At 41.7% G+C, this 16,515-nt stretch overlaps 3 protein-coding genes across 5 annotated transcripts; 2 read left to right on the forward strand and 1 right to left on the reverse strand.

Moving 5' to 3' along the window:
• Window positions 1-61: 61 nt before the first annotated feature.
• Window positions 62-2,483, forward strand: tsfm (Ts translation elongation factor, mitochondrial). The gene is made up of 6 exons (XM_029503246.1): window positions 62-167; window positions 469-621; window positions 744-872; window positions 977-1,099; window positions 1,633-1,714; window positions 1,931-2,483. The coding sequence occupies exons 1-6, from the start codon at window positions 120-122 to the stop codon at window positions 2,323-2,325; spliced, it is 930 nt and encodes a 309-aa protein (XP_029359106.1). The 5' UTR covers window positions 62-119; the 3' UTR covers window positions 2,326-2,483.
• A 1,165-nt stretch (window positions 2,484-3,648) lies between these two features.
• Window positions 3,649-5,801, forward strand: myl6 (myosin, light chain 6, alkali, smooth muscle and non-muscle). The gene is made up of 5 exons (XM_029503247.1): window positions 3,649-3,787; window positions 4,749-4,892; window positions 5,144-5,317; window positions 5,433-5,510; window positions 5,589-5,801. Exons 1-5 carry the CDS (start codon window positions 3,724-3,726, stop codon window positions 5,615-5,617), a joined length of 489 nt encoding a protein of 162 aa, XP_029359107.1. The 5' UTR covers window positions 3,649-3,723; the 3' UTR covers window positions 5,618-5,801.
• A 338-nt stretch (window positions 5,802-6,139) lies between these two features.
• smarcc2 (SWI/SNF related BAF chromatin remodeling complex subunit C2) lies at window positions 6,140-16,515 on the reverse strand. Of its 3 annotated transcripts, none has more exons than XM_029503243.1 (26): window positions 16,398-16,515; window positions 15,602-15,721; window positions 15,423-15,508; window positions 15,205-15,280; window positions 14,535-14,627; window positions 14,252-14,321; window positions 14,105-14,174; window positions 13,778-13,853; window positions 13,193-13,437; window positions 12,923-13,047; window positions 12,745-12,798; window positions 12,440-12,477; window positions 12,220-12,350; window positions 11,985-12,056; window positions 11,740-11,853; window positions 11,488-11,641; window positions 11,278-11,394; window positions 11,102-11,164; window positions 10,708-10,966; window positions 10,196-10,357; window positions 10,047-10,108; window positions 9,846-9,966; window positions 9,584-9,747; window positions 9,367-9,501; window positions 8,912-9,275; window positions 6,140-8,288 (listed from the first exon to the last, which is right to left on the reverse strand). In XM_029503243.1, the coding sequence occupies exons 1-26, from the start codon at window positions 16,506-16,508 to the stop codon at window positions 8,224-8,226; spliced, it is 3,147 nt and encodes a 1,048-aa protein (XP_029359103.1). In that variant the 5' UTR covers window positions 16,509-16,515; the 3' UTR covers window positions 6,140-8,223. The 3 variants fall into 3 exon arrangements, with proteins under 3 accessions (XP_029359103.1, XP_029359102.1, XP_029359101.1); XM_029503242.1 differs by having other exon boundaries at window positions 15,205-15,286; window positions 16,398-16,508; XM_029503241.1 differs by having other exon boundaries at window positions 8,224-8,288; window positions 10,047-10,357; window positions 15,205-15,286; window positions 16,398-16,508.

A 16,515-nucleotide genomic window follows, 5' to 3' on the forward strand; every position in this document is an offset into this window, starting at 1 on the left:
GTAGAGGGCGCTGCGCGGTGATTAAAAACGCTAATATGACCCCGCTCGGCTTCCGTACACAGCGTGCTATTTCAATGACATTCTGAGTTTTCGTAAGACAGCTCACTTCTGCTGTAGCAATGTCCTTATCCTCTTTCTTCAGAGCGGTGAGCAGAGACATTGGGAAGGTGAGCAGATGGAGCTTCACTCACGTTTTCTTTCTATCTGACCTGAAGTTTGAGTCGTCAGGATCCGGTTTGTCTCTGATGTCCGGCACCAGCCATCCTCCCAAACAGATCCACATTCATTCATAGCTGTGGTTAAATATATATATTTGTGACAGGTTATGTCTTTTTTATGTAAATGGCTTGTCTTGTCGTAGAGGTTTGGGGTTGTAAATATATTTATAAGTTCATGTAGAGGTTTGGTATCTGTCTCCTGTGGAAAGCCACAGTAAACCTTGTCCCCTTGTCTCCTTGCCTTCCTCAGGTCGGCCTCTGCCAGCATGTGCAGTCAGTACACACAGGCTGTCAGCTCCTGGCAGCAGACAAAGCCCAGCTGATGAAACTGAGGAAGGCCACCGGCTACACTTTCCTGAACTGCAAGAAAGCACTGGAGAAGTTTGATAATGACATTGCACAGGTATCGTCTCTTTGTCTCTTCTGGTCTTCCTCTTCACTCACAGATCAAATGTGATTAAAATAAATAAATAAATAAACAGCACACGCTGAAACTAATATCTGTGTGATTGTTTCCTCTGTCAGGCAGAGACCTGGCTACATCAGCAGGCCCAGAAGGAGGGCTGGAGTAAAGCTAACAAACTGGAGGGCCGCAAAGCCAAAGAGGGTTTGATTGGACTCTTTGTAGGGGACAGTGCTGCAGTTATGGTGGAGGTAAGATCAGCTGTAGCCATAACTGACTCAGTTGTTGCGGTTGCTCAGCCTCCATTTTGCCGCCGTGTGTATCTTCTGTTTAACTTCATGTTTGTTTGGTGCAGGTGAACTGTGAGACAGACTTTGTTGCCCGCAATGAGAAGTTCCAACAGCTGGTAATGGATGTAGCATTTGCCACCATGGCTCAGTATCATAACAAAGCCCAGAGCCAGACAAGCTATGTCAAGGTAAAGCCACACAACATTCCTCACTTTAATGATTATTTTTCCCCAAACAAAAATGCATGTACACAAAGTGGCAACCAAAACAAGCATGAGGAATGTTCATTTCTTTTGAATATTCCAGCAATTCAACAAAATTACACAATTTTAACATCTGTGACAATATTTCTGTCCAGTTAATAAGCCTTCTTTACATTTCAGACTGATTGTTTCCCTTAGTTTTGAAAGCATGCAAGGTCAATAACCTTTAAACTTATCCTTTTTAACATTTCACTTTGCATCATATCTTTCTTGTGTATGTGCATGCCTTTTTGGCTACTGTCAAATCGTAAAAATGGGTGTAAAACGTATGACAAATACATTTAAATGATTGCATACTGTTTGAAATGTTAAGTGTGTATTGTAAACCAGATCAATGCAAATTTAATTGGTGGTTGTCAAAATAAAATATTTTCCCCACTTAGATTCATTTCATATTGCTGCAACTGCAGTATGCAGTATTAACTAACTGATTGTGAACAATTTGTATTTGTTTTCAGAGTGTCCTGACAGGTGAAGAGCTAAGCAAACTCAGTGTTGGGGAAGGAGCCTCATTGGCTGACCTGGTGGCTCTCACAATAGGTCAGCAAGGCATTGTTGTTGTATTTAAAACTTACTGGGAAATGTAGACACACAACTCATCTGAACCTAGCAAAAACTTTGTTGCCTTAATGTAGTTCGAGGGTTAAAACTAATCAGTCAGACCATAATATTTAAATGTAGTTTATAAGCATGTTTTGCTACGATCAGCTCATTGCATCATTTGCTGTTAAAACACACTTCCCTCTTTCCTCTTAGGTCGCCTTGGTGAGAACATGTCAGTGAAACGGGCGGTGACAGTCAGTGTCCCCGGTGACTGGCACATTGGCTCATATGTGCACGGTGGCCTGAGCTGTCAGAGTGAGGTGGCAATGGGGCGGTACGGTGCGCTGGTTGTTTTCCAGGGCGGAAAGGAGGCAGAACGGGAAACTTTGGGACGTAAGCTGGGACAGCACATAGTGGGAGAGGCCCCTGTGTCCCTGGGCAACATGGATGACCTACCCTGCGGTGAAAGCGAGACACGTCTCCTGCCTCAGACCTTCTTGGGCGACCCTAGCAGGACTGTAGCACAGTTCCTCAGGGGTCAACAGGCTCGTGTGCTGGATTTTGTCCGATTTCAATGTGGAGAGCTGTCCAGAGAAGAAGCAGAATGAGAGGAAGAAAATAATTTTACCAGTTGGAGTTGTTTGTGTGTATTAATTTTATATGATGTAATATTGATCAGTCACACATTGACACTATGAATTTAAAAGCAGAATATGTAAAACTATCAACACTGGTATCTGTTGAAATAAAAAGTGTTTTTTTTTTTTTTTTTTCCCTGGAAAGCTTTTCCATCTATCCATCACGTACACTGCTTGTTCGGGCCAGTCACCAGTCTATCACAGGGCCGGCATATAGAGACTGTTCAGCAGTTAACCTACTGTGAATCTATGAATCTGCATGGAGCCCCCTTGGGCACAGTGAGATGACGCTAACAGTGCGAACCACTGCACAAACTGGCAGCCAGATATCTCAGTCCAAGTAAATGTTTTACTATTCACAATATTTATAATTTCAAGAATGTTCTAATTTGGAGAGATGAAATTGGTGCTAAATCAACATATGCTGCAATTATTTTTAAATAGTTTCTCATCTGCATAACCATCTTCTAAATGAGAGACCCATATAATTTGCTAACCCAGTGTCGTGTCATAACTTCCAGATTTCTTTCATTTATTGTGGGGTTCCTGGAACCCTCCAATGTATTCATGTATGGGGCTAAAAAGAAAATCCAAATTTTACTTGGGGTATGACTTTTGTCAAACCTATTATGCATTTTCTGTCAAAAAACCAAAACTCCATAATGCAGGAGAAATACTGCCTGTTGGAATTTAGGTGACAGGTGACACCAAGTTACTGCGTTCAGCTTGTTTGATTCCCTGAACAGTCAGTAAATGACCATCACTGTGCCGCCCTGTTACTGTATATTTTGGACACAATTTGATCAACAAGATGGTCTGCCAGAGTCTATAGTGTTGGACACTTCAAATTTTAGATGTTTAGGTTCTGGTTCACGATGCATTTCCATTATAGTCCATTATAGACAGTATATTATATATACAGTATATTCTATGAAATATCTTCATTTATAAAATAATTTAAATAAAATAAATAGCTTTTTACATAATCGTAATTTTTTAAACCATTGATCGACAGCCCCGCCCACCTGAACGGGCTGAGCGACGGCCCGTGATTGGCTGTCGCCTCATGCTGTGCGGTGACGTCATCAGGGATGCGGCTCTAAGTGCTGGTGTCTCATCACGGACCGTCCGGATCCTCCGCCACAGAAACACCAACATGGTGAGTAAAGGCTGATATATCCTACAGTCTGTTTTTCCATAGGTGTTTTTTTTAATCGAAAATCATGCTTTATTCGTTCAGCTTAAAGGCCAGCGCTCAGATAACGTTGAGCTAGCTGCTGTCTGTCCTGGCCTGCTGCAGCGCTGAGCCTCTTTAAATCTACATTGGAGCTCATGAAGGATTAACTCAGAGCTTTTCTCATCAAACTCATGTCAACCTCTTCTTTCCCTCTCTGCCTCAACCAGTCTGACTTCACCGAGGACCAGATCATGGGTGAGTCCACATCTCATCCACAAGAAGGTTCAAGTAGTAATTTTTGATGACATAGAAATCTAATGATAATCATTTCATTTGAAATGTCGTCATGACTTCTGACCCTGTAGCTCGACTGTTGTGGACTGCATGTATCTCGATCAAAAAAGAGTTCACTACACATTTTGTGGATCAACTGTATGCAGTTTAATTGTGAATGCGGTCAGGGCCTGACTCTTATTTCCACTTTACAAAGCCAGTGTGAAAACATTACGGGCGCACTGTCAATGGAAGAGCACATAGGTTGTGACAGCAGTCCGAATCCCTCTCCCAGCCCTGAGGGATAAGCAGTTAAAAATGAAATTGAATTAAATTAACTTTTCTTTTGCAGCCCTCCCTAAACCAGTAGCAGATAGTTGGAACAGACAACAAACACTGATGCCAAACATCTGCTTTTTATGTCACTGCTCAACAAAAAAAAAAAAAAAGTTTTATTGGAGGAGTGGGAGCAATTTGTGTTTTTGAGGAAAGCATTTGCTCCAGCAGTCCCCATCTGACAGGAGTGGTCTGAGGCGATGGGGTTGATCATGTGTTAAAACAAAACTCCAGTGTTTCCTTGTTCCTTGTTCCAGTGATAACTGAAGTAACACCTTCATCTATATATTCTTTCACTTTGGATTTAACATTGCAGATGCAATTAGGGCTCCAAATAGCTCTCAGAGAAAGTTCACCCAAGCATTGCACAGATTTAGTTTTGTTAAAGCATCCTCTATAATGTGAGCTGATAGGCCCGACTTTGGAAATGCAGATATGTAACTGCGTGTGTGCACTCTCCAATCAGTGTTTGCAGTCAAAAGTGGTTGTTCTGTGCAAGCTACTTTACCTCACTAAATGCATAATCTGTATGCTTTTGTTTGTGTTGCCTGTAATGTTGACTAAGCCAGTGCATGTACTGAGCTCCTGTTTTGTGTCCGTTCAACAGAGTTCAAAGAGGCCTTTCTTTTGTTTGACCGGACGGGTGAGGGGAAGATAACCTACAGCCAGTGTGGTGATGTTATGCGGGCCCTTGGGCAGAATCCTGTCAACGCTGAAGTACTTAAAGTCCTGGGAAACCCCAAATTAGAAGGTAAAGGTCTTTCACCTACTGTTTGCATAATTTAACCAATTTGAGCAATTACTCTGGCATTGCTCTGGTTCACAGCCGAACTTAAACATTTTGCGAATTTTGAAAACTGAATTTATTTCTTATAAAGCCAGTGAAGAGACAAGCTTCCTGACATCCATACAAATCTAATGTCTTGCAGCAAAATAAAAACACTAACAAAATTGTTTGTTATCAGTTCAAATCAAATCAGTTTGTTATTAATTTACCTGCAGAGATGAACCAAAAGATGCTGGACTTTGAGCAGTTCCTGCCCATGCTTCAGGCCATAGCTAAGAACAAGGACCAGGGCTCCTTTGAGGACATTGTTGAGGGCCTGCGAGTCTTTGACAAGGAGGGAAACGGTACAGTGATGGGAGCAGAGCTACGCCATGTTCTCACCACACTAGGTAAGACCTGATATCTTTAAGACTGTGATTCCTCCTTAAGTGATCACAGCTGACTCTTTTCTTTTCTGGCACTTTTTATTGTGCATCAAATAGTTAATTCTTGCATGTGTGCCAGGTGAAAAAATGACAGAGGAGGAGGTGGAGACTCTTTTAGCAGGACACGAAGATGCCAATGGCTGCATTAACTATGAAGGTAAACAACAGCAAGATATTGTTTCCGTCCAGTTTTCTGACATGCTTCAGGCTCTGATATTGTTTTGTTTCCTGACAGAACTTGTCCGGATGGTGATGAGTGGTTGAGGATTCCAGAAGCACATCCATCATTATTTTTTATTGTTTATCTGACCTTGCCCTTCCATCCACGTCATCCTACCTCCATCAAGTCTGCGTTTTGTTTATTTAGACTTCTGTATTTAATTTCAAAAGTGCCTTTTCTGTCTAATGTGAAAACCGTTTCATCTTATTTTCCATACATCAACAGTAGTAATCCCCTAAAGATTTCACCTTTGTAATTTTGTCAGTCAATCTTTGTTAGTCTTGTTAAATTATTATTATTATTTTTTGTTTTGTTTCTTTGTCTTTTGGATAGATGTCACAGTATTAAATAAAATCATGGTCTGTAAGCGTGTCAGGCTGCATTCTCTCCTCATAGAAGTAACACCAATTTATTCACAAAGAAAATATTCTATTAGAACTATATTAATGATATAAATAAAAAAAAATGGAAAAATATCTGAAGCCATGCAACATGAAGCAGCTGACAGAGATCAACAAACCACTCTTCACAAAGACTCCTCTTCACGTCTTTATTTTTTTCCCCAACGTTTTGTACTTAAAACCTGAACCGCTTTTATTTTGCCTTTTTTTTTTTTAAATACAAACTGCCAGAGTAACTGTCAGCATGACATGATGTGACGATTTACTGAGGAAAACTTGATTTCTACTGTATAATAATCAATGCAATTGCTGCTACCTTCAGCATAGTGAAAAACATACAGAATCTGAACAGACACGTATTTCATATCACAAAATCCACACAATGTAGTAATAGCACAGATAAAATAAGTCCATTTATGCTCACGGCTGTGGTGAGGACTGCAATACTGGCTTGACGGACAATAACTGTAAAGTTTCACCATCTGACTGGATTATAATTCATGACACCTATGTGATGTGCCGTGTGCAGAATGAATCCTTTTTCTTTTTTTTTTTTTTTTAAATCCTTCAAACCTGGTGATACACAACAAATGGCACTGAAAGTAAAACTGAACGGTAATATGGTTTACAGATCGTCATGGCATGCGTTCACATACACACATGCTCACAGTCACATCTCAGACAGATACAACAGGCCTGTCTGAATCATACACAACAGTGGAGAGGGTAAATATAGGCTACAAAGGTAATAATATACAGTTACAATGTTGACATATCAAAGAAAGAAGATGAAAAAATGGACAGTAAAAAATATAAAAATTGAGAGGATAAAAAGTGAGGATATTGTTGCAGATATTAAGGACACAATTATCCATTGTCAGCTATTTAAAATGTGAGGCGCTCCCTTGTATTATTTGACAGCATTAGCATTTCTTCCATCTGTAACTTGAAATGCACCATCGTAAAAAAAAAACAAACACAAAAAAAAAAACCTCTTCATTTCCCAAGCAACCACAATAAAACTCACTGAATAATAAAGATAAAGATGAATATAAAAACATTTTGGTTTAGCAAATAACACAAAAGTCAAATAAAGAACAAACATTTGTGGTCACTGAAAGAATTATCATTCATGGACTGCCTTCTTCAATCATTTCTCCCAAACAAAATTACATTCCCCACAAAACTACAACATGGATGTCATCTTGATTTGCAAAAAGTGCCTGACCGACACTTTGGTAAGTGCTGTGGTAAAACGACATAATTTAGTTATAATAGTTAAACAAGGTCTTAACAGGACCTCACACTGTCAGTACTTTCAAAATAGTTGCTGTATTTGTCATTACAGGGCAACAAAAGGTGAGTTGTAACACAAAAATCCAGTTTACAATGCGTATTCTTAAACTGCATCTAAACAAATTAATTTCACACTGGCTTCTGATTTGAACCCTAATCATTCATTGCATTTATCTCAAGAGAAACATTGGATTTTAGACATGCGACCTTGCGACCAGGCCAGACCTAGTTCCGTGACCATTGTCCAAGTAATGTGAATAAAAAATAGAGGAAAAAGTAATATTCCCAATCAAGTTTCTAAAACCTTCAGTATGAAAAGGTATTTAAGACAACAAAAAAATGATATAAGTGCTAAAGTTCAATTTCATAGATACTTAAGTCTTACACTGAGACCTCGGGAAACATATTAAAAGTGCATTTTATTCTTCCATACTGTGTATTTTAATCAGTACCTACAGTACTTGGGTTGAAACTCTGGAGTGCTTATGAAGCAGGAGACTTCACAGGCTGCGATAAACTGTTGCAGAAAAATAAATGCAACAATTTCCAAAACACTGAAAACACAAGATGAGTCTTTTCTCTTCTTCTCCTTGAGTGCCAGCATGTTGGTGAGACCCTTAGTTCACCAGATCTCCGGTGTTAAGCTTAAAATAACGAACAACAAAAATATGGCTGTCCAATCAACCACATGGGATGAACAGCTTCTGTATGAAAACCAATTTTCTTCACTAGTCTATTCAATTTGAAAAGGATTTTTTTTTCACCTGATCCGTCAAAATGGAGGTGGTTTGATTAAGATGTTACTGGTTTCAATTGTCTTGTTTGAAAAAACAATGCTGAAAATGTCAAATGTGTTCTATTCCTTCAGTTAATGACTTCCTTCATTTCAGATGATACAGGCAGGATTCAAAGTGGTCAGAGTCTTTTGAATTCTTGGGTATTTTAATGATGTCTCACTGTGATGGTGGGACTGGAGCTGCAGGGTGGAGCGGTTCCCCAGGGAGGGCAGCATTGGACTCTATGAAGAGGTGAAGGAGGAGAAGGAGAAAAATGTTAACTAGTTGGGCTTACTTTACAATACAAGCCTGAGTTTCCGTTGGTAAATCTCTGATTAAATTTAGTTAACAAGATGAGGAATCCCAATAAGCTTATAGTCTGTGTTGTCGAAAAGTAAATTAAAAGGGCCTGTATAGATACCGAATAAAGAAACCAGCTAATTAAATTTACTGTTTAGTTTTTTAAACTGAGCCCAATGTTCTGCCTTCACAGTACATTATTTCTCACATTTCATTTATATTGTGCACATATTTAACTATAATATGTCACAGCTAATAGTTAAATTGTGATACTTTTTGTGTTCACCATCTGTTACTGAATTCTTTGAATGCACTATATGACATATTCCAGTCTCAGTTTGTGATCTAATTAGACAATTTTCTGTCGCAAAATTCACTGTGCAGTCGAGCAGGCTTGTGCTCTGTGTATTTGCTTCTACTAGCAGAAGAAAAAAAGTTTGACGTGACATGCTACATTATAACATGACTGTGGCAAAGTGAAGTAAAAGCCCAATGCTGTCTTAATCATTGCAACAACACACATTAAAGTTTGCACTGACAGTTAACACAGGGAGGCTGCACTCACCATGGAGGACAGGTGTAGTGCTGGAACTGGAGTGGGTAGCTGGGGCCTGGGTCGGAGGGCAGGGCGGCGAGGTGTGAGCAGCCTGAGGTGGTTGGGACTCTGGAGCTGGAGCAGATGAGGCTGGAGGTGCAGGGCTGGCAGCTGGCTGTGGTGCTGGTGTGCTGGGGGCTTGCTGACCTGCTGCCAGGCCCTGGGCCGGTGGGCCTGAGGCCGCCTGGTTGGAATGAGGACCTCCAGCCTGGCTGTGCTGCTGGTGCTGGATCTGCTGGAAGTGCTGCTGGCGAGCCCTCATCTCAGCGTATTTCAACTGCTCCATGTGAAAAGACTGACGGTCAGCCAGCAGCTGCTGGCGCTGGTACTCCAACTGGACATGCACACAGAGATCTGTTTAAGGATTTTATACTGTAAATAGACTATGGTCAATTGATGCTATGTATACAGAAAATTTAACTCACAGCCTCTCTCTCTCTGTCCATGATGGTTTCCAGCTCTTCAAAGTGTCGCAGTTTAATCTCAAGTTTCTTCATTTGCGTTTCCACCAGCAGAGCCACAAGGGACTTGATCTTCCTCTCTTCCACTGCAGCCAGGTGCTGTCAAAGAAAGGTGAAACCAGCAATGGAGTAAATGCTAAGCAACAGTCAGTCGATGGAGCACTTATTACAAATAGTATACCTTGGCTTTGACAGCGGCAGCAGCGAGAGCAGAAGCGGCAGCAGTGGCCAGGTTCCCCTCACCAACATCACGCTCCACCTTGGCCTTCCTTTCTCCCTCACTGTCTGCTTCTCGCTGTCCTTCCTCTGTTCCCTCCTTTCCATCCTTTTCTTTCTCCCCATCGCCTAGGAAAAAAATTGTTTCAGTTATAAGTTAAATATGTTTTTTCCGTTTTGACAAGAAAATTGTATTTTCTGCGTCTGAGACACATTTAACTTCCCACCTGTGTCAGACTCAGTTTTGTCTGCCTCCCTCTCTCCTTCAGGTTCTCTTCCTCTCTCCTCTTCCTTCTTCCCATTTTCTGTCTTATTCTCCTCTTCCTCAATTGCTCCATCTTTGCTGTCCTGTGTGGGGCAGTAACCAGAGTAATGAGCACACTTATCACATAATAAACATCATGTATTACAACAAACAGGCAACATACCTTGGCCTCTCTCTTCTCTTCACTGGATTGGCTGTCATTCTTGCTTTCATCCGTGCTTTCGTCTAGAAACCAGTGAAGAAGACACATCAATAGCTGTCCCTTGACATTTTGCATGATGTATGTATATTGTACGTGTGTGTCCATCCTACCAGGCCTTTCACCCTCCTCTAGCCCAGTGCCTGCGATACCACTGCCCTCAAGGCCGTACAGGGGGTCCTGGCGGCCGCTGACCCTTGCTGCCTCTTCCACTCTCCGCACATGAGCCTCGACCAGAGCGGCAGGAACCTCTTCTTTCATACGAGAAAACTCCTCTGAGAAGCAAAGACAGATTGTAAACTTGTCAGTTAAAAGTTTTAGTGGTAAATTGATGATTTATTAATCAACTTTAGGAATTTATCTGCTCAGCAGCAACATTCAGCAGATAACAAAAATACTTGTCTCAAGTAATTAAAAAAAATGCATTTTGTACCAGCTTTCTCAATTAACATGCCCAGAAGTAAAAGTTATAAAAATATTGAGGCAACTTCACATTTATCTACAAGAAGACACAGGCTATGAGTTCATTATCATGCTGTGTCTTCAGAACGAGGTTGTGAGCTGTAAATTGTTAGAATTGCACTGTTTGTACAGCAGCAAAATTTCAAAATAAGACACTTCTCACCCAGAGCAGATTTGGCTGCAGCTGAGGCCACACGCGGGTCAACTACAGAGGCGAGGAAGGCCACGGTGCTCATAACAGGGTTTCCTGCTTGGCTGAAAGGTATTGGCTGGTAGGCCAGTGGGCCTAGGGATGAAGAGCTGTCCTCCAAGTAGGGGTCTTCAATAGGAAGCCGCAGGAAATGCAAGATACACTCATCCTGAGTACGGCTGCCCACGTGTTCTGACACTTTGTTCCAGTCATCTTTATACATCTCCAACCCCTGAAGAAAGAGATGTCTACATTTGGCTACATGTTTTCAAGCTGTTGTTTTTTTTATGAGGCATTACTACACTAGTTTTAAATATCTTGTGTTTATGTTCACAGTGTTTTGTTTTTTTTATGTCATTGTTTATACCTCGAGTAGTAGTAGTGTTTCTTGCTCTGTCCATTCCCTCATGGAGCTTGCTGTGCTCTTGCTCTACAGACAAAAAATGCAATCAGCACTTAATCAGTATCAAAAATCTGAGAAAATAAGGCACCTCGTAGACTACGGATAAAGACTCTTGATGGCATCCATTCATTTGACCTTACCTTTGTAGAGCCAGTCTTCTTGCTGTACATGTCAGTCCGCAGCCCAAAGTTTTGCAGATCTGCAGGTTTATCCTTCACTTTATCAGGGAATGACATCATCTGCTGGGTGGCAGGGGTCTACAGGTACACAGTGATAGAATGACAAATGTAAAATCCTGTAATCTGAGTGCATGTGTCTATTCCAGTCTGTGCATATGAGCGCTTACAGACCTGGGGTGTCTTGGGCTGCAGGGGAACCAGGCTGGATGGAGTGTCTGCCAGGACATGGAAGTGAGAGGTGGGTGGGGGGCCCATGGGTGTGGGTCGGCTCTCAGAGTCCACCTGGTAGTTGATCAGTCCCCATTGCTCCAGGAAGGCATGTACTCTGCAGAAGGAGCATCATGTCCCGAAGAAACCTTTTTTGACTAAAACATATACACTGATTTAAACTTAGGAAGTTCTTCACATTCAGCCTCCACCAACCTCATGATCGCACACACATCTCCTGCCAGGTTCCTGCGGCAGGCAGTGGAGGTCAGGTACTCCTGAGGGTTCAGCCTATAGGTGTCGATCATAAAGTTTCTGTACGCCAGGTAACTGCCAAAAGACGTAGACAGAACAATCAGTGATTATAATTTTGTTGCTTTTAAAATGTATGATACATTTTTTAGATAAAAACCTGTTATAAACATTTTAAATATCAGGTTGTGTGCTGATCCTATACTTACATCTCAGGGGTTTTGGATTTGTTCTTTCCATTGAAAAACTCTGGCAAGGCTCTACGCTCGATGGCATGAACACTGAAGGGAAAATTATTTATAACAATATTAGACTTGATCTACATCTGGATGGCTGATTTGGACTTTTGGAGTGACTTCAGTCACTTCATTTTGAAATGTTTGAATTTTACAAAGGCACTTCTGTCAACTCTGACATCACTGAAATAACAATTAAACATCATACCTGTTGTAGTCGAACCAGGCAGCATAGCTCGGGATGATGATGTGGTGGGTTTGCTCGGTCACATTGTCTTCATGAAGGTCTGAGCCTTTCACTGGTTCACCCTTCACGCTTGGAGAGCCTTCCTCCTCTTCCTGTCCACACACGTACACACAGTCAAGATGATATATGGATGCTTTATCTTCACATAACGTTATCTTTCAGTTTTACAGTGTTGCCTTACCTTGCCTGTTGTTTCCATTGACTCGTCTTCTTGTTCATCTGTTAAAATCACAAATCACAAAAGAAAGCCAAGGCTGATTAACTGTTCATCAGAGTCCTAGTATTTTTTTCTTCCCTCAATGTTAAGAGGGATAACAGTGAAAAATATTCTGCTCTTATATGAAAAATGCAATAAAATGGTGTCGTATAATGTGTAATTAAAAACCTGTCGCCACTTTTCTTTTTTTTTTTACAGAATGGGAGTATTTTTTATTAAAAGCAGTTACTGGTCACCATATTAGTGGTGAAACAAAACAGTCAGCTCACCCATATCCATTCCTCCCTTGACTGGAGTTGAATCAGAGTCCTTTTTAGTATTATCTACAAAATAAGGAACAATAAAATATGATGATGATATTTTAAAATCCTAAAGGATAAGAACTCCAAATGGGAGATGGCTATGTGATCATTTTACTTTCTATTTTGAACACGTGAATTTGTTTACTTGTCTTTGCTGGGTTTCCCTCTTCAGATGCTGGAACCGGTGATGATTCATCTAAGTCCTTACTAAGATCCTCTTGTTCCTCCTCCCTCTGGCCCCGTTTAGACTTTGTATATGGGGTGGTTGGCCTGTGAGTATACAAACACACAATCACAAGACAAAAGATTTTACAAAGTTGAATAATGTTTCTGAGACCACAGATTCTACAACAACCACCGCAAACATTGCAGTGTTGTAAAATTTCTGTGCATCAAGACATGGTTCATCACAAACCCTTTCTTGGTGTTCTTCTTCTTGCTCTCCTGAGGTGGAGGGGTAGGAGAGGGCGAGGGTGAGCGCTTCCGCTTCTTTGCACTGCCAGGCTTCTTGTCCCTCCGCTCATCAGGTGTGGTAACCTCATCTGTCAGGGTTTTGGCGGAGATCCTCTTCCTCTTAGGGCAGCCCTCCCCTACTTCATAGTCCTCCTCATTCATCCACTCATTATACTGGTCCAGGTCTAAAATCCACTTGGCATGGACCTGAGAATAAAAAACACATACTGTACGCCACATATAGAAACATTTTTCAGCTGGGACAACCACTTGAGTGAAATATCACCAGTTCATTCAATTTATCCACCAGAGTTGCATTTTTTCAGAGACAAAGTGAAATAACTACTGTACATTTTAAAAGAAAAAACAAGCAAACCCAATAGTGTCTATGTTGAATGTTTCAGGTATATGATGCACAAGTCATCTGCAATTTTCCTTCTGATGCAACAATGCATCAGGCACCGCAGAGATATGTCAGTAGTGTATAAAAAAAATGTTTGCCTTGTGAAAGTTCAGCAAGAACAAAGGCTAAAGACACGGTGAGTACCTTCCTGGGCTTCTCTGGGCTGGGAGGATCCTCCACAGCAGCCTCAATCTCACTCGCTGGGATCCAGGTGTCGTAACTATGCAGTGAGAGAGGAAAGGTCAAAGGTTAAGCCGTGGTAAACATTTCAAGTTTGGACCTGAAAAAACCGTTGAAGTAGAGCAATATGAGCATTCAAGGCAGGAGAAAGCTCAAAGAAAAATAGACACACTCTACTGTGTGTGGAATTTATTAGGCTTCAACAGTAAGAGCAGCTCTCGGTTAAATGTGTCAAACAATGTTCATCATGCTCTACCATTGCTGTGTATCTACGAACAACTCAAAACAAACCTGTCAGGAAAATATCCCCAGTGAAGCAGCACTTGTTTCTCTCTCTTCATTACAGGGCGCACCCACTCCTCTAGACGTGAAAGAGAAAGCAACATTAGCACAACATCACAAACACAACAAGCTGTGCTTTAGCATTTCAAGCCTCACCTTCTTCCAGACTAGTAGGAATTGGCACAACAACATGGGAACTGGAAGCCTTGTCTTCAGTCACTGAGCCCTGCAAGAGAGGTTTGGACAATCAATATATGATCTGAAAAAGAAAACTCCCCAGTTTTGTTTCATTTGAGACACATTATACATGCCTGCATAGATTTAAACTTTTAAATAAGAGACTGGAATGCAAAACTTTTTTCTGTAACTCTGACATGTCATCACAAAATAAGAGGAAACATAACCAAGCAGACCAAAAAAAAAAAAAAAAAAAACATACCTGATGTCTTTTGATGATGTCTTTCAGTTTCCCAAGTAGTTTTGGTTCTATGTCTGAGCTCAGGTAGATGACAGGTCTAGATAGGCAGTTGTTCTGAAAACAAGAAATGAAGCAGATGTTAATGAGTCAATTAAACTACTAAACTAAACTATCACATACACGACATGATATAAAAATGCATGTTTAATATCATCTCTATTAAAATAAGAGCTGTGTCAGTGAGGTTGAACTCATCAGATCAGGAGAGCTTGAGAATCTTTAAGCTTAACTGCAAGACTGATTAAGTAGGATTACTGGTCATGTCACATGATAAGCTCCCTTTCATTATTTTTATCTTCAGAGCTTAAGCAGCCTGATTGTCAGACCCTTCACAAGTATGATGTAACAAGAGGAAACATGACCTCTGCAAGAAGCATGTCATGACTCTGACGTTTAGAAAAGGACAAAACCAACTCCTGCTAGAGTTCAATATTAGTCTCATAAACCATGTTGGTTGGAAAATATATTGTTGGAAATATTGTTATCGTTTGCAGGCTGAAATGGGACATGGATATACGTGAGTCAATATAAAAAGCTATAATTTCCATTTCATTTCAAAATTCAGAACTGAAGACATCCTCTGTGGCTACATGATTCATTTTTAAATAAATAAAAGGACAGGCAAACTCACCTGAACTAACGACTTCTCGATGGTCATGAACATCTCCACATTTCGGTCCATCCTCGATGGATTCTGGAAGTCAAACCTGCGCCTACCAGGAAATTAGACTGGAGTTACACTCGAAACGGGAACATAGCCAAAATCCAACGGATCACTGCACTTCTGCCAAACTACACTAACATTGTTCCCTCTCTACTATTTAAACCGGCTGGAAAGAAAAGTCTTACCATCCTTGATCACTCTTGAACTTGTAGGCAGCAGCCAGGATGTGGCAGAGAGCCCCCCCTGACTTGAAATCCAGGAAACACTTCATCTGTGCGCAGAAAAACACACAGCAGTCACAGGGTGTTTTACCGAGAATGTGATGTACAAATGAGACACAAAGGAGGCGATAAAGGACATGTACCGGCAGTTTGGTGAGGGGGGGGTTGCTGACATGTCTGCCAAACACCTCCTCCTGGAACTGGAGCAGCTGGACAACCAGGCTGGACAGGGACTTGTTGGTGGGGGGCTCGGCCTGGATGTACTGAGGACAACAATCAGCATAGGGGGGGTCAGAGCTTGTCCACACTGGGGTCAACACACACAAATAAACAATGGGTCTGTGGGAGCAACTCAGTTTGACTTCTGAATGTGACACAGTGTCCTAATGCAATATGTGGTGAGGGGGGTGGTACATTTGACCAACATTATTATTGTTAATAATGATAATGATGATGATGATGATGATGGGTCGTGTTTTTTTTTCTCTCTGAAGGAAATGCTGTACTCTAACACATGGAAGTGTCCGGGGCTCAGAGATCCTCCAGACAGGCCGCTCAGCCAAAGACCTGGATCCGGATCCCGTCAGTTAGCCCGTTAGCTCCCCGCTAGCTGGCTGTCCGGCTAAAGTCACCCCACCACCCCCACCACCTCCACCCCGCAGCCCCCAGCCCCCAGCCCCCCGCCCACAGAGGTCTGAGCGCTGCTCCAGCCTCCGTTTAGCTACAATAAGATAAGCGGATGCGGCCGTCGGCGGCTGCATCTGGCCCAGCTGTCGGCTCAGCATCCTTTTGTATCCGGCTGGCTGTGTGAGTCAAACAGCTGGACTCCCTCCCTCCTCTCTTTGTCACTGCCGCTGCCCGCCGGATAACAGTCCACATTCAGCCGGGGGAGAAAACACTACGCTCCGGGTGTAAGGCTACAAAACATGCGCTCAATACCTTTTTGTAATTCTTTCCCAGCCACACTCGGACATTATCAAACTGAGAGACGGTATCAGACGCTTCGAAATATTTTACATTCGGCCCGCCGTCTTTCTTCCGCACCGCCATCTTTGCT

Source organism: Echeneis naucrates, chromosome 5 (genome assembly GCF_900963305.1).
Source record: "Echeneis naucrates chromosome 5, fEcheNa1.1, whole genome shotgun sequence".
NCBI lineage: Eukaryota > Metazoa > Chordata > Actinopteri > Carangiformes > Echeneidae > Echeneis > Echeneis naucrates.

Excerpts from the sequence above, each read along its gene's own strand:
- smarcc2 (XM_029503241.1), bottom strand. The coding sequence starts at position 16,508 with ATGGCGGTGCGGAAGAAAGACGGCGGGCCGAATGTAAAATATTTCGAA. Across the intron at positions 14,322-14,534 it reads ACATCATCAAAAGACATCAG|GGCTCAGTGACTGAAGACAA; the intron begins GTATGTTTTTTT and ends CCTCTCTTGCAG. Across the intron at positions 12,478-12,744 it reads CAAGGGAGGAATGGATATGG|ATGAACAAGAAGACGAGTCA; the intron begins GTGAGCTGACTG and ends TGATTTTAACAG.
- tsfm (XM_029503246.1), top strand. The coding sequence starts at position 120 with ATGTCCTTATCCTCTTTCTTCAGAGCGGTGAGCAGAGACATTGGGAAG. Across the intron at positions 622-743 it reads TTGATAATGACATTGCACAG|GCAGAGACCTGGCTACATCA; the intron begins GTATCGTCTCTT and ends TTCCTCTGTCAG. Across the intron at positions 873-976 it reads GTGCTGCAGTTATGGTGGAG|GTGAACTGTGAGACAGACTT; the intron begins GTAAGATCAGCT and ends TGTTTGGTGCAG.
- myl6 (XM_029503247.1), top strand. The coding sequence starts at position 3,724 with ATGTCAACCTCTTCTTTCCCTCTCTGCCTCAACCAGTCTGACTTCACC. Across the intron at positions 3,788-4,748 it reads CACCGAGGACCAGATCATGG|AGTTCAAAGAGGCCTTTCTT; the intron begins GTGAGTCCACAT and ends TCCGTTCAACAG. Across the intron at positions 4,893-5,143 it reads GGGAAACCCCAAATTAGAAG|AGATGAACCAAAAGATGCTG; the intron begins GTAAAGGTCTTT and ends ATTTACCTGCAG.